Below are 22,218 nucleotides of genomic sequence, written 5' to 3' on the forward strand. Positions count from 1 at the left end.
TTTAGATGCATATTTATGCACTTTTTTACAATTTTTACAATTTTATATTATATTTTTCAGTGTTAAGTGGTTGTATTTGGGGGCCTGGAACGGATTAGTCCTATAACGAATGAATGCTATAACGAACAAGGTTCTAGAACCAATTAGATTCGTTATAGCATACCCCACTGTACCACAAAATTGGAGAAATAGTAAGCAAAAATCGCATTATAGCAAACAAGCGTTCGCGTTATACAAATATCGTTCCTAATTCACAAATCGTGTTAGAGCAAATTCGCGTTATCAAAACACGCGTTATAGCAGAACTCGCTGTACTTTGAACTACAGATTTACTCAACTATATTTCTAAGGTCTACTATTAACCAAATACAGTACAGTACCATCTACTCCTTACAAACAGAAGAGACCTTTCCCTATTATTATTGTTTTAGTATATAACTAATATTGTCATGATAATTTGACACCAAAACTATCATGTACAGGATCACACGAGGTTCATTTCTAGTCCCCTTTACTTAGTCAGCGTTAATTGCCTAAAATATAAGGTTGAAATAATATGTACTTTAAATATATAAGGTTTATATAAGGTGTACTTGAAAAATATAAGGTGTACTTTAAAAATATAAGGTTTATATAAGGTGTACTTTAAAAATATAAGGTTTATATAAGGTGTACTTTAAAAATATAAGGTTTATATAAGGTGTACAAAATATAAGGTTAAAAAAAGATGTATATTTGGTAAAAAAAAAAAAGTCTTGCAGGATGGGTCAAATTAAATTTGAATTGAACAGTCCTGTTTGTTGTCTTGCTAGGGTCAGTAGACATGATTTTTAGACATTTCCTACCTATAATGGTAGGCCTAATTTATTTATTTATTTTATTCAAAATATAAAATTACTTCGTTGAAATATGATTGGCGAATAACCATGTATTTCAGTAACAGTTAGCACTCGATTCATGACAATATTAGGGTGAGGCAATTTGCCTGAAACATGTTCAACAAGACGAAACGAGGTAAGTGGCTCTGACCAAGGTTCAGACATTGATAGTGCAGCAGCACTAAGCCTGCGCCTCGTTTCAACGTGCCGATCAGATGTTTCAAGCAAGTGTGGCTGCACTCTTAGACATGCAGGGCTACCACTACGAGGTATGCCTCATGGGCCTTACCAAAAACCTTCGTTTGGGGAGTCATTTGTTTCGCACAAGAATTGTAAAGAAAGATCTTTTACCAAGTGTACAAACCTTAAGGTTGAAATAAGATGCATAAAACCTTTCTAAAAACAGTGTTTTTCAGACATAGAGTTGAAGATGTCATTAGGCCTAGGTAATTGTGAAAATTGTGTATCAAAAGCCTGAGTGAAGGAGTACCTGTTTTACATCTCGTCTCGTACTATACTGTGGTCTGAGACAACAGGGTGTGCCCCTCCCCCCTCTCAACATGTACTGTAAGTATAAGGCTAACAAATTATCTCCATACTTACTGCATAATCCTACTAACATATCTGAGTGAAAAAAATAAATAAAATATGTGATAGAGAAAATCTAACCCCCCCACTCCATCAATCTAACCTCGAATTTAAAACAGCTTCCAGGATCAGCTGCCCCGGCAGAGTTGCATGCTGTCATCTTAATTATATGTTCCAAGAATTCCATTGAATCCTGCTGTTTCTTGGTTGAAAACTCGGCATGACCCTTTCCAACCAGGGTACGGAACATGAGCGGAGATATACCAGGCTGTAGGTCATCTGTGTCTAGGTTCTCATCTATTGTGTCTGGAGCCACAGCATATCTGTAAGTTGGGTAATACTTAAAAAAGGGTTCCTTCAGGGCAAGTTACAATGTTTCATAAAGGTTTTGAATTAAGTCACAGCTATATAGTAGACAGTTAATATGGAGAAACATTATTCAATTCCACAATCTTCATGCTATAATGTTCTGGTGATTATTTAAAAACTGAATTTCAAACTACCACATTTATAAATGATGAAAATAATTAAGCAAGCCTTTGACTGACAGCAGAAAAAGAAATTTTCATCCTGACCCAAATTTCTTGCTTGAAGGTTTACCTATAGTACAGTATACTGATTTGATTTAGAAAACAATATCCAGGTGGCCAGTGATGAGTGACCAGAAATATGAACATCCAGGCCCCTCAAGAGTTTTGCCAGGAAATTGGTGGTCGTCTGATGACTACAATAACTGTGTGAGGAGTTAGGACACCTTGTAGTTCATTCTTTCTACTGTGCAGGCCGGATTTGCATTGAAACACCCCTCACTTCTAATTATATCCCAGACAATTGGGTAGTATCCAGGTCACTCCTCACTGGTTCAGTTACAACGTGAGGTCAAACCCTCACATATATTGTGATGACAGTTTAGTGTCCAGGAATCAGAAGCCAGCTATCAAAAGAAGTTCAGGTTTCTCTAAAAGGTCTGTGAACAGAAATAAGCCAGTAGGCATCATCCAGGTCAATAATTGGCCACACGTAGCTGACTCATGGTTCTTTCATGGAGAGGGAACCCCCTCTCCCTTGTGATGACTGCCTGGTCCCATTGACTGTTCGACACCTCCTGGTGGAGTGCACCCAGTCTTAGAGATCTTTGTTGTAGGCACCTCTCTGAGTACCAAGGGATATGTGTGTGTGTGCGTGTCTTACCATCTTTCTTTGATGCACATGCAGGGGAGCTGGCCTCCTACACAAGCTTTGAGTTTTATCTATTAACATTTAAATGTTTTTTATGAAAGTTCTGTGCTATTTAGTATTTATGTTTTCTTCCTTGCATTATTTGTTGTTAGCCTTCTAATTATTTAGTTTAATTCGGCGGCATATAACCTAGGCAGTTGCGTCACCAGGAATGTAATTACATTACCACACTCAATCCATCCAGGTCAATAAAAATTGCTAAAATACCCCTGTGTAGGCTCCATCTCATCTGTTGATTAGCAGATATCCTAAACTTTACATTGTGAAAATCTTGACATGAACAGATGCATTATTAATGAATCACTTCATTACACAACAATTCAGCCACACATTCCCTTACGATGCCAGAGTCTTTCTGGTTTCTAGTTCAAACTGGGTCTTAAGGAGCCCTTTAATTTTTTTATTGTAATCCTTTATTAAAATTTTTTGAGTACTTCGAATCATTGCCCAAAATCTTTTAAACTAGGACAGATGGCATCCCATTGTAACACGTTTTATGACAAAGTCAAAGGAGAAACAGTGAACTGTGCAGCACCATGACTCCCAATACTCTCTTGTTTAGGTCAAACTATTACCTCTGATCTCTCACCTTGAGCAATGGTCATCACAGGGCAGTGAGAGATCTTGGATTACCACCAGTTGCCATGACTCGGGGCTCTACTGGGTAAAACCATGAAAGGCTAGATGTTCATTTTCTTGGGTGGGTCTCTTACCCAGTGTCATGTTATATATACTCGTACATTCTTTTACTGAAAGTAAGAAGGTACCACCATGGTTGCTGCACTGTATATACTGAATGTTAATTCTTACCTTCCTGACAGCAAGCCATGAGCAAGTTTACTCATTTGAACATTAAAGTCTTCTGCAGGGTTAGATCCTCTGTAGCTCTCCCTGATGGTTTGTCCAAGATGATAAAACCTTTCCACGAAGCCCGGAACAGTAAAGAGTACTTGCATTACTGAGTTGACGTAACACGAGTTACCAAGATTTCTCATCCCTATAATGTATCAAATGAATAAAGATTATTAGTAATAAGTAATACAATATCTCTATTAGCCAGAAACCCTCTCAACCGGAATTGAAATGTCCTTGAAAAGTTGTTCCCAAAGTCAGAATTTTCTGGAAAATTTCAGCTTTGGGAAAGATTTTCCAAGGGGCACATTTTCAGGAAAATTCCATGAAAAATTTCCCAGTGCCCGGAAAATTCCGGGGATGGAGGACATTTTACCGGGTTCGAGAGATGATGTAATGTGCAATTTCTGGAACTTCCGATAAAATATTTTGGCCACCCGGAAAATTCCGGGGATGAGGGATATTTTTTCCGGCTTTGAGATTGTCGTTTTGTTACACGGAAATCTCTCATTCCCAAAAGTGCTCAGCACCAACTGTTCCAGCTAACGGAGATATCACTTTATATATATACATATACGAGTACAGTAGAACCTTGATAAATTGGACTAATTGGGGCAGACCCCAGTCCGAAAAAAGTGAATATAGAGGGGTTGGGGGTTTGGAGACAACACTGCTTATCTGAACTGTTTAAAGAAAATCAGTATGTTATTACTGCACTTCAACAACTAAGGTCTTTACGTGTAAAACAAGGTTATTAAAAGAATATTACATCAACAATAACAAAAATATGAAACAGAACTCTCTGGGTTGAAAATGAGACATACCGGTAAGTCTGGTTGTTGTCGACGACTGTTTTCAGAGATGATTGTTATTTACTGTAAAGTGTTATATGTAAGTAACCATAGAATTTGTCTTATGGGTAAAGGGAAAACTGTATACTGTACTATAAAGATAAAAACCAAAAACAAATAAGTGTGGGAGTATATTGTGTGTGGAAGAGGAGTGTTTATTTGGGACCAGCTGGCAGAGGGGAGGGGAATGCAAGGGTGGGTGGCTCCCCCCCCCCCCCCCCCCCCTCACAAGATTCCTTAACACTTCTTTATGCAATTTCACCATAATTCTCATATAATTTAGGATCATTTGGCACCAGGTTGATAAAATATTATCCTAAAAGAATGTTTCCAAAAAAAACAAAAAAAACACTGCACACACTGAGTCATTTGTTTACAAAGGGCAAAAAAGCTGATCGACTTTCCACAAAGTCTGTCTTCAACACTTAGTAAATTAGTACGGTACAATCGTGTATTTATCATCACTTAATAAATACTATTGCAGTGTATTTATAACTACTTAATAAATACTATTGTAGTGTATTTATTATCACTTAATAAGTAATATTGTAGTGTACAGTATTGTCTGTCTGCATATACCCTGGTTTATTCATTAATCAATTAAGTGAACAAGTAGCCAAACTGAGTCATCATATAACACTCAAAGGTGGTAAATACTTTACAGTGTGTTATAGTGACCCCTGTTGTAAACTAGTCTGCTGAAAGCTCTTGCACAAATGCATCTTGAGTACATAACTTTCTGATACAGCTTATCCTTTTATTTTCAAGTCATATTATAAATTACATACAGTATTGTATTTTTTCTCTGTTACTGAAGATGTTATATTAATCATGATGAACCATAAACCAAAAGAGGCAAATCATATGAGATTATAATACCGATACTGAATCAATAAATAAATAAACCCGATCAGCCCCCCCCTGCTTACTTACTCAGTGTCTTAGTTCTCAGTAGGCCTATAGCAAATCTGATTAGATCACTGTACAGTATTCAGTAAGTGTTGTTCATTCCAAAAGATATTTTTAACAATTTTCCCTATTTCTTAAAACAAAATATTTTTTTTTCTGGTGACCAGAGCATCTCAGAGTCCGAAAAAAGCGAATTCCGATGAGCTGAAGTTTCGATTTATCGAGGTTTTACTGTAATATATAATAAATTTTACATACATTATATAATATCAACACCATCAATGCAAACATCCTTATCAATACGATTTGGAAACAATAAAGGCATACAAATACCTAAGGTAAGGTAAATTATGAAACTATGGCTGTCTTTGTGAGACACATATGCCCTACTGATGCAAAACTGTGTGAGATGGATGTTCTTCTACTGGATGTGTGAGCCAGAAGGAACATTGTTTGTATGACAGCAAATTCCAACTCCTCCTTCATGAAGGTCTCTGAAGAGTTCAACAACTGGTGCCTTCCTAGTTACCTCAAGAATACTTAATAAAAAAGGATTGGAACCAATCCATCAACACCCTTTTGGAGAGAGTAATACACAGATAACTCTTGGCCTATACGGATTCACAATGCTTATAGTCAATTAACTGTACTCTACGTATATACAGAAACTACAATAAATCCATCCACCTTAAAAGCAGCTTGGGTGTAGCAAAGTGAGTCATCCATGAAGCAGAATGTCCCTTTCTTCCATACAATATCAACTCTTAAGAATCTCAAGGTAAATTAAACAGTTTTTACCATCCGCATTACAGTGAATCACCTATAGTCTACACTACTCAAACTGCAAAAAATATGTGACTCGCACAACCATAATATCATCATGCTGTATCAATGGTTTATACATCAAAACTGCCAATGTATTATATTACCTGCGAATCCTGGCCCAAACTTTGGCACTAGCTTGGTTCCCGATTCTGTGAGTCGAGACCATTCCCACGCTCGCTGGTTATAATCAATTTCTAACTCAAGCATCGTCTTCTCGGTTTTCTCCATCACTTTAACGTTGATGCCAAAATGCTGGAAAGATTTGAGACAAATTTAAAATATAATTAAGGTAAAAATGACTTTTCTAAAATAATTATGTTTTTTAAGTAAATACCACTTTATAATTACAGTCGACCCTCGTTAATTCGGACCCCTTTAATCCGGATTTCGGATAATTCGGACAAAATCTGAACAAACCTTTTTTTCTTTTTCTTTTTTTAAATTTGTAGGAATATTACCTACGCGGACCTTAAGCTAAAATGCTGGTCCACCCACTGCTGGGATAAAACACCAGTGTCTTTTTGGTTAAATGTAACATCTCCACCACTAGTGTTGGGGGGGGAGGGAGATGCAACTTTTAGCTTCAGACATGAAAAATATTAACCATTTACTGCCAGTAAACAATGGAAATGTAAAATATGTACCAATTAGTAATGAAAAGTTGTGCAGTTCCTTCAGCAAATGAAGCTCACCAACTTACAATAGGTTAAATTACCTTACAACGTGTTTTCAGTAGTCTATGTTGAAGTTCTTAGCACAGGCTAACTTATCATATCATATACGGTATAACAGTTCTCATTGATCTACAAAAAATACAGGTAATAAAAACCTTTTTGATATTTCACACTTAATATAATACCCGGTACAGGTAATCTACTTCAACCTCCTATTGTTTACAACGACGCATGACGCACCACCAGCTGTTGAGTATCAGCTACACGGCACAAGTGTTTTTCGAATCGTTTTCAGTTAAAAAACTGTTACATCACATGTATATTTTACCTTAACTGTGCCTGAATGAATATATTCTCGGAAATAAATAGTAGTTTTGCTGAAACGTAATGTATTATTCTCGGAAATAAATAGTAGTTTTGCTGAAACGTGATGTATTTTAATGTAAAATAGGATAAAATACATGACAAAAACAAAAGATTTTACCTTACCTTCCGATGTTCAAGAGAAGTTACTCGTTTTTTTTAATAGTTTTTGGTTAAAATACTGTTATATTACAATGGTATTCTATTCATACTGTGCTTGATATAATGCATTCACGGAAATGTAATATTTTTGCTGAAATGACGTACGTATTACAGTGGAAAGTGGGATAAAATCGTGACGAAAACAATGACTTTGAAATATAATGCAATATTAACCCCCAAATCGGTTAATTCGGACAATCGGCTAAAACGGACACCCTTCCCCCCTATCAGTCCGAATTAACGAGGGTCGACTGTACCTTTGAATGATATGGTGATTGAAAAAGATGGATTGAGTTTTCAAAATTATCAACAAGAATTTGTCTTACTAAATCACAGCAATTTGTTCATTTTTTCTACATATAATGGACAGTACTTACAGCCAAATGCTTCACAAGGTTAGGGTCTAACACCATGTCATCTTCATCATAGCTGTACACATCAGCATTTCCATCTTGTGTAATAGTGCCAAGCTTCACTGACAATGGGTACTCTGAAACAATAGGCAAGACAATTAATTTACAAGAGAGTGGTTGGAAAATCTAACCCACATCAACAGAATATTTTCAATGAAATCCTTCAAGAAAAACTTCAACACAAGACGTTGCCCTTTTTAAATGACAATGAAGCTCGATTCACACTAGCCCGTTTTGACGGCCATCTTTGATGCAGTACAGCCATCGACGACGTAAATGGTGGTACATTCAGACAGGAGTTAAAATGTAAACAAACATGGATGATAGCCTTTGCTATGCCTTCTTCACAGCTACACACGGGGGCCCCAGCAAGAGGCAACTTCATGTTAAATTTCTACCTTATTTACCTCATGGCCACCCACTTCAGGTGGTCATGCTGAGGAAAAGAGGCCAGTGGCCTGTGTTGGATCCCTCCATTGATCTCGATAATTTTGTTTAGGGTTATTTTGAACTTGAAGCCCAGTTCTGTTCTTGATCCCACAGCTTGAGCCTGCTTCATTTTATTTGTTCATATACAGTACTGTAATGTACTTAGTTATTCATTAAGGTTAGGTTGGGTTAAAAATCATTTCCAAAGAAAAAGATCATCACCTTTGGAAAGAGGAGCAAATCAAACTCCAGAAAATATGTCTTCTGTGCAGAGTTGCCATGAACTCAAAATCTGTATACAGTACTGTACTGGATTATCATTGCATTGAATCTTTCCATTTCCAATATGAATGTTTACTATGCATATATTTTAAGTGATGATATTAGCTAAGCTGAATTTCATTATTATTTGACAAAAATTTAATATGAATCTTCGATTAATTTCAACAGCATACAGATGGGCACCAACACTTTCCACCTGAACGGCTGAGATGAAATTAGTTTATCCTTCCCACATCAATGGGCAGTGGACGTGCCCTAATTCACACATGACATCTGCCAAACAGGCCGGTATGAAGTCACTGCTTTGTGACATCAAAGAGGGCTAGTGTGAATCAGACTTAACTATCTGGTGAGTGTAACTAGATATCCAGGATTTTGATCTGATATCTTACTGGAAACCACTGAACTGTAAAGTACTATATTTTCCACAAATTACTGCACACAAATATAACCTTTGACAAAATATTCCCACATAAGATATCAAGGTAATAAAAGATGATGATTCATTTCATCAATAAGTGCAAAAATTAATGATCAAATTATGATCATGTAAGTGAGCTGATTGTTACCTGCCCAGACTAACAGTTATGTAGTAAGGCTCCACTAATTATTTTTTCAATTAACCTTTAAAAGGAAAATAATATGAAAAGACTCATTTGAGACAAGTTTTCTTCCTTTGTTTAAGTCATGATTATAGTAGCCAAACATATCCCCCAGCCATCAAGCAAACACTATTGGCTAACTTACCCAAAACAGCATAAAATCATGCCAAAGATTAAAGATTCCTATTCCCTTGTACCTGAGAATTTCAACAACACTAAAAATCCTAATTAAAACTTGAGACTTTACTAAAAACAATTAAAGTTAATTTATCTCCTGGACACCTGTGAAACTCACTTGTCTTCTCAAAATGCTCAACAGCATGATTATTGCCACCTGAGCCATCCAGTTGTCTTCGTCCACACAGAATCTTTCCATCAGTAAGATTTAACCACAAATTATCAGTTTTATCACAATGTTCACACTTCCAGCCATTTGGAGGAACCTGAAAATTGTGAAAATGGTGCATTTAACTAAAGTACAAAACTTTAAATACTGTACAGGTATGTTAAAAAAACTAAGTTTAACCCCTGCTAAAATTATCCACAGCTATGATTATGTAATGAGTAAGGTTTTAAAAGTACCAGATACAAATAATTTTGTATTGCTGAACAAAACTGCAAATAAAAGTAGAAAACATGACACTTTAACTACAAGGCCAAATTTGAAAAACACAAGCTTTGATCAGTCATTCAGACTCATTCTACATGCTTAAAGGCAAAAACTATTCTACTTTTACAGGTGAAAGTTTAAAGGAATTCATTTAAGTACAATCGTGTCGCATCTTATGCGCATTTAACTTATATGCATTCAAATTTATGCACTTGGCTTAGAGGAAAAAAAAAGACAGTGAGTGTAGAGCATATGGCTGGGGGAGACACTTCACCTGCACCTCTCTAGGCCTCAGCTGCTGCGTGTACTGAACAGGGGAGGGGGTTTAGGTTGAGTGCCTCTGACGACTGACCATTAGCAACAGTTGCTAAGGGTCGTTTGGCAGAGATAGCACATCTCAGCTGAGCTGCGATGTAGGGTGTGCACTATCTTTATAATTTTAGTTTTTTTGTGCTTTCATTATTTTTCCGAAATATTCTTTGCTGAAATCAACTTGACAATCAGTGGCAAAGAGGATAGAGTAAACTTATAGCAGTGCACATTTAAACTGTAAAAGGCCTAACCAGCCGAGTCACCAGATGCGCTATTGACAAACTGCCCACTGCTTCCACACCTACGATCACCTCCAACACAGAACACACATCCATGCTCTTCATATTTCTTATTTTATTGTTTTATATTATATTTTCTTTATTCCAAGTCACAATAGAATACAGGGGGTCCCCGGGTTACAAGCAGGTTCTGTTCCTCAGGACGTTCTTAAGTTCGAGCACATGCTATGTGCATATCATACTTTTTTTTTCGGGGATAAGCCCACCCGGGCACAGGTTACTGACCCACATCAGGGCCTGGGGGGCGAAAATATAATTATAATAATAATAATAATAATAATAATAATAATAATAATAATAATAATAATAATAATAATAACTATTATTATTATAATAATAATTAATAAATATTAATAACAAAATACTAAAAAAAAAAAATCTTAAACAATCATAATCATAAATAAATACAAAATCGAAAAAATAAATCAAGAATGAGAAATGATAAACATTATATATGTTGTATTGTCAAAGTAAGAGAAACAATTGAAACCCTGCAATTGTGTGTAAATGAAGCAGAAAGTCAGATCAGCAAACTGGGACTTGGTCACAATTTTCGTGATGCCATATGGCAGCAGGGTCTATCATTAGACAACACATTATGCTTCCAATATCTTCCCAGGTGGTAGTACCTCCCTGTTTGATAGCTGCCTATACCTACTTACAGAACAATGATTAAAATCTCACTGAATCATAGCCTAAGTCCTTATATACATCTAAAATAACTTAATTTAAGAGAAAAGAAGAAACAGAATGACAAAATACAGTAAATGAAAGAAAAAATATGTCATTGGGTAAATAAAATACAGTAAATTTAGAGCTTAACCTCGTTCGTATCAGTGGACGTTCATAAGTCAGGGACCCCCTGTATTGAAGTGAATTTTCCACAACTTTTATTTTCATTATATGTAACAATGGCAAAATGCATTACCATGATCTCTCACAGATTCACAGGCCACAGCAGACTGGCATGTCAGCAAGCTGACTCCTGGTGCAGCTCTCAGAAAAATGGATTTCTTTAACAATTACTCTATATAAATGATGTGGCTTAGAAACAAAGAAAATATAATGTAAAACTATAAAAAAAAAGTGAAAAGCATGAGAGGGAGGGAGGGAGGGAGGGTGTGTCAACTTGGCTCCCCTGAACCCGTTAATACATGATCTGAACAATTGGAAACAGAGGCTCAGAGCCTAACCATAAACAGAAGCAGTGACAAGCTATACTGGACAGTGGTAACTTGGCTGCCTTATAATCAGCCCTGTAAGAAATCTTATTATCATCACTTTCACCAGCGTATAATAGTTCACATCCATGTAATGTCACTCTCAATTTCGACGATTCGCGGTAAGCAGATTGTGGCTAGCATGCGAGCCTTTTCCCACAGTGCAACGAGTCACCCGCCGCAGCATCTCCTCTCCCTCTGTTCACGCTCAAGCATTGATGCAGCATCTCGTGTTGTACTCTCAAAACTTTAGTGTTTCTGTGTGAAATGGCCCCTAAAACACTGCCTAGTGTCAGTGCTAGTGATGCTAGTGGAGTGAAATGTAAAAGGCAGAAGTCAGTGATGACCCTGACAAAGAAAATTGAATTATTAAACAAGTTAAAGAAAGGATGAGTGCTGCCGCGGCTGGTCAGTTGTTTGGTATAGGTATACAGTGGTGCACTAAGGTAGTAGAAGTTGCTATTTGCGCCATTCCTTGGAACCTAACCGCCGCAAATAACAAGTGTTTACTGTATTGAACAGTCACTGGGACATATCACATCCCTGTCTAACACCCACATAAATGTCAAATGCTTCACTTTCTTTCCCCTTTACTGTAGTCATGCTGTTCTCATAGAATGCTTTTACTGCATTTAATAGCCTTCCTCCTTTTCGCTCCTATCATACGCCTTTTCCAAATCTACTATAAATCCTTAAAACCATCTGCAAGTAATAAAAATCAACAATAACGTATTAAAACTAAGAAAAAGGAATAGATTAAATTTTGTTATATATTCTTTTGGTTTAAAACATTGGTTTAAATCGGCAAACCCTGTTCCACACACGTACTCGTACATGTTCAGCACCAACACATACACACCTATGCTCTTCACTTTTCTTATTTATAGTTTTATATTATATTTTCTTTATTTCTAAGCCATATTAGAGTACAGTATTGTAATTTTTACTCTTTTGCTCATTATTAAAGAAAACGGTTTTACTAGGGTAGACTATAATATCCTGAGTGATATAACTTACGTTTTTATTACATACAGTATTCAGACTTGAATCATACGGAGAGAAAACACCATCTCTGAAACATTAATCTTTTCTAAATCAAAATATTAAGACAAAAATCATAAACTTGTTAGCCATGGTACCATACCCTATTTTTTCCATCAGGTATTAACCCTTAAAGGTCTGACGTTGTCCCAGAGCGCCCGGCGTAGTAGAGGTCTGATGTCGTCAATCTAGCACTTAATTTTTTTTATTTTCCTGCATGAGTAGCGTGACTATTATTATGGCAACAGCTTATCCCCGCTCACCCACACTTATCCTTGACTGTATCTTAAGCACATAACCAGTATAACAGTTGTCACCATGGAGGAAGGTCGCACGTCTACCTCTCTAGATTACCCACTTAGAACTCTAGCTCCCAAGCCATGCCACTCCAAGCTACAGAGTGGTGAATGAAATGTATATACCAGGTAGTGTAATAATAAGGAACCATGTGAAGGTGTTGTGAAGTTGTAAGAACATGGAGTGAGTTGGTAGTGCACCACCGTTCACTCCCAGATGTGTGATAACTGCTAGAGGGGTGCTGAGGTACGATGTCTCGCCGACTTCTCCACCTCGCCAATATCCATAGGTGGCGAGTACTGTACAGTAAAAATTATGTTATTTCCTATTGACTAACATGTACAGTACTTTATGTCTAACATTTCATAAGACTAGAACATTCAATTTATGATTTTCATTTTTTGGCCTACAATTCAGTTTCTGAAGGGAGACTTCCCAAGATTTGTCAGACCTTTAAGGGTTAATCAAGTACAGTAATTGCAAATTCACGATACGCGACGATTTCCAAGAATATAACCCTCGTGAATATGGGGAATAAGTGTGCATAAACCTACAAAAAAGTATTAGAAAATGAATAAAACGTCACTTGCAAACATACCTTAATCCCATTATCAAGCTGTTTGAGAGTGTCTGCATGTTTGGTGACCTGCCGAACCTCCCCATCCCAGGCACCAGCTGCAGCTTCAACTTCAGCTAAGTGAAGTGCAGACTCTGCTTTTAAAATGCCTGCTACACTTTGCTGTGCCTGTAGAGCAGTGATATACAAGACATTAACACTCACAAGGCACAAATTGTCATACTGTTGCATATTATCTAAAATTCATCATCATCACAGGATCAAAATGGCATACAGTACTAATCATGCTTCATCAATAATATGTTAATAACAAAAATGGCTGAGGTAAAAAAATCTTTATTTTTACACCTGAGGGGAAGAGATTGGACCCTTGGGAGGTTCCTCCAATAGAATACTGTTTTGTCCAGGGGGCCATCTGTGTTCTAGAGGCAAGACCACTACCCTGGTAGATCAGTGTAACTTGTTGCCTAAACAGATACTCACCTAGTGAATCAGGGTTATCAAGAGGGAACATCAACCCAATCTGTTTATTGGCTTGCTGCCCACAAATGATTGTGAAGTATGAAAAAGTTGATCATGCATATATAGTACAGTGGTCCCTCGGTTAATGAACACAATTCGTTCCAGAAGGTTGTTTGTTAACCGAAAATTTCGTTAACCAAATCCATTGTTTCAATGGGTTATTGGGTAATTGGTTCCAGCTCAACGAAAAGTACATACAGTGGGGTATGCTATAACGAACGTAATTGGTTCCAGAACCTCGTTCGTTATAGCATTCGTTCGTTATAGGATTAATCCGTTCCAGGCCCCCAAATACAACCACTTAACACTGAAAAAATTATGTGGAAAATGTAAAAAATACGGTACTTTATCTTACCTTAGTGTTATTCAGCATGCAGGTACCCCTAAACACTGGCACATCACTATCACTTCCACTGGGAGTCTTGGCTTTAAGGTCCTCAAACAATTGTTTAGCCTTCTCACAAATTATAGCTTCACTAATGTTACCACCTGCCATTTCTTTCTCCTTTATCCACACTAAGAGTAAATTTTCCATCTCTTCAATCACATTACACTTTGCTTTGCTAAGTCTAAAGATTCCCTTAGCCACTTGCACAGTTTTTAACTCCTCTTTATTCTTCAAAATCGTACATATAGTCGATTTAGCCATCCCATATTCATCACTAAGTTTCGCAATGCTTCTTCCATTCTCACGTTTCTTTATAATTTCTTTCTTAGTTTCAAGGGTTATTAGCTTTCTCACTCGCTTTGGACGACTCATTGTTACAATTGTATACTTGTATAACAAAATAGTTATACAAATAACGCGAATTTCCACATCAAAAGACGAAATTTCAACAATAAGTGGTGCACTGGCTACACAATGAGACAAAGATGGCGCCTGACGCTCTTGTTGTGGGTCGCGGTACAACAATATTCATGCGCCAGGCGAAATAGTCCCGTATTCATCCGCGTTCGTTGTAGGAGTTGCGTTCGTTATAGCATTCTCAATTTTATAGGTAAAACCGTTCGTTATAGGAATATTCGTAGTAGGATCCGTTCGTTATAGCATACCCCACTGTACAAAGTAAAAAAAAATGCAGTAAAGTGCACTTTCTTTGAGATGTGTATATAGAAGGCTCCTGGTTGATGATGATAATGGGAATTAAAAGTGGGGGTGGAGGAGAAGGGAGAAGAGAAGGAAGTGGGGATGGAGGAGATATCACCTTTCAGGGAACCCATGCTTGATACCTCATTTCACCAATAAAATTTTAAGTTCACAAGGTGTAATTCAAAGATTATTTTCTTTAAATCAACACTGCACTATATCTTATCAATATGTTAAATAAATTTCAGAATGACCAATAATTGTACTATAAAAACATAAAAATACTCTGTGTTCAAGAGATCCAAAGGTGTTTCCTCCACTGAACAGACACAAACAGACGCCTTGGTGGGTGAGTGAAATGGCTGATGGGCGCACCAAAAACTAGTTCCCTGTACTGTAATTATGTTAAATAAGTGTTAAAATGACTACCAGGTAATAATTTTAATATAAAACTTGGAAAAATATTGAATAGCACAACCTTCTTGATATTTACTCCAACGGAAATGAATGTAAGCCCTAGAACCGATTACTGTATTGGCGGACTAATCTACCAGCCGAAGAGCAAGCCAAAACATGTTGACATGTTTTCGTAAGAATTTCGTTAATAAAATGTTTGTTCATTAACTGAATTGAAGATTCTTATGGAAAGTAATTCGTTAACCGAGGGACCACTGCATTCTTTTGTTTTTTATTTATTATTATACAGTACAGGTAGTTCTGCTATAACGCGATAATTGTGTTCTTGTAAAATATCGTGTTACAGAAAATCGCATAATAGAAATAACAGGGCTTAGGGAAAAAATATGGTTAGGTGCAGATTACTCGAAATCGAAAAAATTTAGTAGTTAGCCTAACACAAAGGATAGCACAGTCTAAATAAATGTTACATTCATATCTAACAATGAAATCATACAGTAAATGTAACACTTTACCTTGAAAAAATATGAATGTAACTTGATGGGGGAGAAGGGTGATTTTGAGGTTGATAACATCGAGCTTCTCTTCAAGTGTTATATCCTTTCTTTTACGATCATCACCGGGAATTCTATCACCAGAACGCTTCTTGGAGATATTCTTCTTTACCATATTCACAATTAATACCACAAAATTGGAGAAATAGTAAGCAAAAATCGAGTTATAGCAAACAAGCGTTCGTGTTATACAAATATCGTTCCTAATTCATAAATGGCGTTAGAGCAAATTCGCGTTATCAAAACACGTGTTATAGCAGAACTCACTGTATACTGTACAGTACAGTACTGTACAGGTATTTAGTTTATATTTAATGTTTTGTTAATTCTATTACCGGTATACTATAGTACTTGTACTTTGTATGTACTGTTTCTGTGAGTTGGAACCAATTAGCCAATATCCCATTGAAATAATGGATTCAGTTAACAAATGACTCTGTGGAACCAATGTGTTCATTAATCGAGGGACCACTGTATACGTATACAGCTCCTCCCCGACTTACGACGAGGTTAGGGACCCAAATCTAGGCCGTAATTCGAAAATGCTTAACCCTTAGGCCCCGGGTGACGTTCCAGAACATCCGACTATTTTCCCGCCATTTTTTAATTAATTTTGGAAATGTTGATTTTTTTATTATTTAACCTCGTGTGGGGGGTACTGCCAGCAGCACCCTAACCCAGGGCTTAAGGGTTAAAAATACATAGAAAATCTAAAATGGGTGTCTCTTTTTCTTCTCAACACCACAAAACTCTCACTTTTAAGCTTGCCAGCCATTTTAAAGTGAATTACAAACGATAATTTTGTCTGTGTACTGACGTTGGGACTCGAAAAAGATTTGTGGTTGTAAACTGAAAATATCTTAAGGTGGACGTGCTAATACAATATTAACATTACTTTAGGGTTTAGTTGGGTATAAATTTTGGTGGGTTGGCCAGCAGATAAATACCTAAACAGTAATGTGACCCATGACTGAGGAAAGGTTGCCTATATGCCTGTGCTGCACCAAGGTCTGACACTTTAAAGAAAACTTACAATTTCTGGGAGGTCTGGATTAGGTAATGGTATGATATCAAAATCTGGCAGGATCACCAGAGAGTTGTGCTCCTCGTACTCATACCGCTTCTTGCTTGCATCAGGGTTGAACCCACCTTCTACACCGATTGCTAGGCGTGCAATCTTTTTCTCTGGCTCCATTTCTTTCTCAGGTGGAAGCTAAAAAAATATAATACCAAATTAATATGTAAAAGATAACTCCAACTTTCATTATGTGTATGTTTATACCTGAATAAATACAATGACTAGTTAAAATCAACGTACTACTCCAGATGCAATGCTTGTAGCTATTCCTTTCTCTTATACCAGAATACAAATACCAGGTACCATTCCTTGGAAAAAAGATAATACCGTACTGTATATATTAATACATAGCCCAACCCCATAAGTTTACTCTATTGTTAGCCTCTGGCCTTTAAGGGCATTTCCCATTTCTACAATATTGTTTCAGGATTCAAAGTTATAATGGGATGGTTCTGTCAATATGATGATAGTTCCAACTGCTTTTCTTTTGGCTTAATCTGGGCTTTAATATAACCTAACCAAGCTGTATAACAGGCCATCCAGGAGGGCTGTACAGCTATGAAATATGCATACAGTAGCTGTAGTGTACACTACAATACTGTGTATATACTGCACATACATAATGTACTGTATACTGTATAATAGTGCACACTACAATACATAGTCATATAAAAGATGATTACTGTATTGAATATTACTGGCGTTTGAATATAAACATGGAAGAGCCATTGGCAAGGTGCCATTAAATCAGATATCATTAAGACTCTTTGGATGAAACAAAATATCATAAAGGATTCATAGAGGATTAAATTAAACTACATGTCATACAAGTACAGTACAGGCAGTCCCTGGGCTACGAACGAGTTCCATTCCTGAGAAAGTTCTTCGGTCGAAAATGTAAGTAAGTCGAAACACATGTTATGTGCATACCATACTTACAGAACAATGTTTAAAATCCCATTACATCATAGCCAAGTTTACTTATATACAGTACATCTAAAATCACTTAATTTAAGAGAAAAGAAGAAATAAAATAACCAAATACAGGAAATTAAAGTAAAAAAAAAGTCATCACGTAAGTAAAATACTGTAAATTAAATATTTAACCGCGTTCATATCGGCGGATGTTAGTAAGTTGGACGTTGGTAACCCAGGAACTGCCTGTACAGTACAGTGTACAGGTGAGCAAACACTAACCATTTTATTAACCCTAAGAGTTCTGCAGTATTAAAGACAACAAGCACGATACAGCACAGTACATACTTCCTTTTTGTTCCGTCTGAGGTGCAAGAAGACACAGTTCCCCGACTTTTGTGAGTATTTTGTAACATGTTCTTTGCTCCAGCCATGAAAGGTGTTCAGACAAACATATAATCCAGTCTCACTTTCCTGTTGAGAAATAATCTATATAAGAAAAATCCTATTAAAATGATAGTTAGCATACGTGAGAACATTTTATGTTATTTAATTTACTTTTCTTTTTTGTCAGTATTAAGAAAACATATCACGCTTAACTACATCAGAAGGCAGCAAAGATGAACCACTGAGCACTAGTACAACTGTTCATTCCTACCAACATGAGCCAAAGTCTAGCGTTGAGTTAGTTATTATTCCCCAACATGTGTTAAGTGTGGGGGTTCAGGGTGAGTTTTAAACCTGATCTACAACTAATACTCCTTCCACAACGTCTTTTAGCAGATATTCTGAACATGCAACACCCATGGTCAACGTCCACAAGTATTAACCAAACTCCGCCTCCCAGGGCCACATAGGAGATAATACTGCCTCTGTTATTTTAGGTTATATAGAGTATACAGGTGCTCCTCTACCTACGAACGAGTTACGTTCCTGAGGCTTGTTTGTAAGTCCAACTTTACTCTTGTAGATACCAAACATATTGTAAAAAAAAGAAAATATTATTGACATTTAGTACAAGTACAGCTATATCCTTTAATACAGCCTTAAAATCTGGCTCACTCTTCTCCTCTTAGGCAATGTTTATTCTATCTGGAATTTTCTTCAAAATAATCCAGTCTCATCTACATTAAACACCTGTTCTGGCAGGTAACCCCCCTCAGTGACGGTGTTTTGTATCTCTGAAAGTTTGCAAGGTGAATGTTCTTAAGTAGAGGAGCACCTGTATATAAATATATATAGTGTACAAGTATATATAAAAATATTTATAGGTTAATATTCATCCATTGGCTGTCTGCAGGTTTCCAATCTTCAATATTACAGACACAAAGGCTATAAAAAACAAACATAAAACTTCATATCAATTCTTGTACAAATCAATATTAATGGAGTATCTCGCAATTTTTTAGGTGTAACTTTCTGTACCCGCCATGTTGCCATTGACTTTTCTCGTCCTCTCCTCCTCCTCTTTGCGACATGACAACCAATGATCTTCAAGTATCGTGTCATGTGACTTGGCTGGCCAATCATTTTGAAGCAGCCATTTTGAAAGCTCGTGATGGCATGCAAAAAGTGCTCTTTCCCTTATCTAGCTGTTAATCAGAGAGTTTATCAGAAAAATAGTGAAGCAATCCAAATATTACAAGATCACAGTGTCCTACTAACATCAAGATAGTGTCCTACTTGTAGAAATGGTTTACTTTTAAGAAAAGACAGAATTTTTTTTGTCTGTAACCATAAGCGAACCAGATCACCCAGCTGTACCCTCCACCACAGTAGCAGCTCCAAAAAATGGTTAGGTTTGGTTAGGTTAGTTTTCTTTTTTTTGTGTGTTTTATGGTGTGTTTTACTCATACTTAACTGCCATTTTGGTGCAACTTAGCAGTTTCAGTTACAAAGGAGTTTTTTGGGGGGAGGGGAGGTTTAAGCCTTTACTTAGGTGTTGGGAGCGATTTTGCCAGCAAAAACAATTGGTGAATTTATAGTACAGCACCGGTCTTTCTCTCGCTGTTATTAATATGTAGTTCATAATGTTTAGACAATTCTAAGACATTTATCTTCTGTGATATTTGAACCGGAAAATTAAGGATAATCGAGATATTAATTTTTCAATATTTTTAGATTTGGTCAGTCACAAGTGTCGCCATTTGTTGCTACATCTGGCGGAGGTCTGACCACCTACCACGCAGTGCTCCTTACCTCCATCTTCACTTCTTAAGCATCTACAGAGCATGTGCGAGGGGTGGAGTGGTGTGGGAGTTTCTTATTGGCTATAGCGATAGGAGACTTATTATTGGGCAAGAGTTTTTGTCTTAGCCAATGAACAATGCGTGGGTGCGTCGGAAGTGGAGATTTTAATTTTCAGTACCAGATATGGCTGAACAGGTGGAAGAGCTGTGCTGACATTGTGATAGAGATTATTTTACGTCAATTGTAGAGTTTCATCAGAGAAAATAGTGTTAGGTTTGGTTTTGTTGGTTTTTTATTTATGAGATTTACTCGGAAAAAAATAAAAAAATTTCATTAAGATTGATGGGTAGAGTAGGGTAGGGTAGGGCAGGGGGGGGGGGGTCTAAAAAATACTCTTGATATCCGGCTGAAATGAATATCAAATTTGTTCGAAACTCATCAATAACATCGGAAAAACTTATTTTTTATATGGAAACAAAGGTCGGTCCATTAGTGAACATTTACCAACTTTTTTTTTCCTGATTGAATTTTGCTGCTTTTTTTTGGATTTTTTTCTGGGGAAAAACAAAAAAACTAATGCTTTCCTTATTTAACCTGACCTAACCCCCTAGCAACCCCTGCGTGGTTATATAATGTTGTCAGTATTCAACTTATCCTTATTTAACCTAACATAACGTATTCCCCTTATTGGGGAAACGTTATTTTTCCAGAGTTGAGTCATGTATTATATAGCATGGTAATGTGACTCACACGACCCGCGCACCACCTGCTCCTCCTCCGATGGTATTATAGTATAAATTATACAAAAGAAACACTTCCCCAAAAGAGAAGACTGTCACTACCAATTAACAACAAAAAATATGGTGGAGAAGCAGTGTGTTCTTGGACGATTCGTTGACAGCATTAATATAGATGTTACTCATTGGTTTTCCTAAATCACCAATTTGCACCATAAATGAGGTCAGATTTGAGCTAAACACCATAATAAACACACACAAAAAAAGTATCAATACCTGAGGTCAGCCAATGGACGAATATTTACCCAAATATATATGGTTGCACTGATGAATATTTACTGAATAAATCAACTCAAACTGACTGGTGATCAAGTCAATACTGGTGAAACAAGGCACCGTCACTTGGGGCCCAAACTCACCCATTACACCTTACACGAGCACCCAGGACCACACACTCACCGGGGTGTCGAAGTTGAACATGCACTCATCCTTATAAACCTTGTCCCCGCCCTTGGGAATGAGAATCTTGGTGAAATGGTTCCTGAGCTTCTCCATGGCAGTGACACAAGAGGCCAAACCAAAGCAAGGTTATTATGACCGCGGCGGCTCTCTGACGGTATTAATTCACTTTCGGCAAATTATACTTTGTCAAAGTTAAAAGTAATTTAAAAGCTCAGATATATATACAAAAAGGTGTTAAAATGTCCGCTTATTTGGCATAGATCAATATAAATGGTGTAAATAATTGATGCCGCACACACAACGAGCCTATTTATTGTTGTTTTATTTATTAATTTAAATATTTTCCAATACTATATTTTCATTGTACCTATTACTTATAGTATCCTAAATTTTGTTTACTGATTTAAATATGAACTATATTCACAACGTTTGTAGTTTATGATGTTTAAAATTTTCCTTCTTTGTTCCTGTGAATTGAATATTTGAACTTTGCCGCTTACAGCGGCTAGTTTATTGTGCACCCCATACTCATCCTGTGAGCGGTAGCGCAAAAGGATTACTGGGTAGTGGGTATGGTATACAAAGGGGAAGAATAATTTACCCCCGTGGTTAGTATATTATGGCACTGAATGTTACACAGTATTTCAAAAACATTATTTGTTTAGTTCTATACACAAAGGGTAACTTATTCACAACTGCGTGAGTACAGGGGTGTGAGGCAGTGTGTGTCTGGCCTCACACTCTGTATTAACATTTGCGTAAGAGGTATTCAAGTACTTAGTGTATTTGGTTCTATACATGGGAATTGATATACCTGTAGCTACTAAGTGCAA

General features: G+C 36.8%; 1 protein-coding gene across 2 annotated transcripts in view; it reads right to left on the reverse strand.

The window, feature by feature from the left end:
* LOC121874980 (ubiquitin carboxyl-terminal hydrolase 5-like) overlaps window positions 1-21,560 on the reverse strand; it is a 37,345-nt gene extending 15,785 nt beyond the window's left edge. The window contains exons 1-9 of one of the 2 annotated variants that reach the window (XM_042379328.1): window positions 21,383-21,560; window positions 18,345-18,470; window positions 17,037-17,216; window positions 13,445-13,591; window positions 9,363-9,510; window positions 7,719-7,831; window positions 6,247-6,394; window positions 3,516-3,702; window positions 1,570-1,789 (exon numbers count right to left, since the gene is read on the reverse strand). In XM_042379328.1, coding sequence (XP_042235262.1) covers window positions 1,570-1,789; window positions 3,516-3,702; window positions 6,247-6,394; window positions 7,719-7,831; window positions 9,363-9,510; window positions 13,445-13,591; window positions 17,037-17,216; window positions 18,345-18,470; window positions 21,383-21,478 — 1,365 coding nt within the window. In that variant the 5' untranslated portion in view covers window positions 21,479-21,560. The remainder of the gene's footprint in view (window positions 1-1,569; window positions 1,790-3,515; window positions 3,703-6,246; window positions 6,395-7,718; window positions 7,832-9,362; window positions 9,511-13,444; window positions 13,592-17,036; window positions 17,217-18,344; window positions 18,471-21,382) is intronic. The other variant, XM_042379329.1, reaches the window with a different exon arrangement.
* Window positions 21,561-22,218: the final 658 nt, after the last annotated feature.

This window comes from Homarus americanus, unplaced genomic scaffold, assembly GCF_018991925.1.
Source record: "Homarus americanus isolate GMGI-L3 unplaced genomic scaffold, GMGI_Hamer_2.0 scaffold55556, whole genome shotgun sequence".
NCBI lineage: Eukaryota > Metazoa > Arthropoda > Malacostraca > Decapoda > Nephropidae > Homarus > Homarus americanus.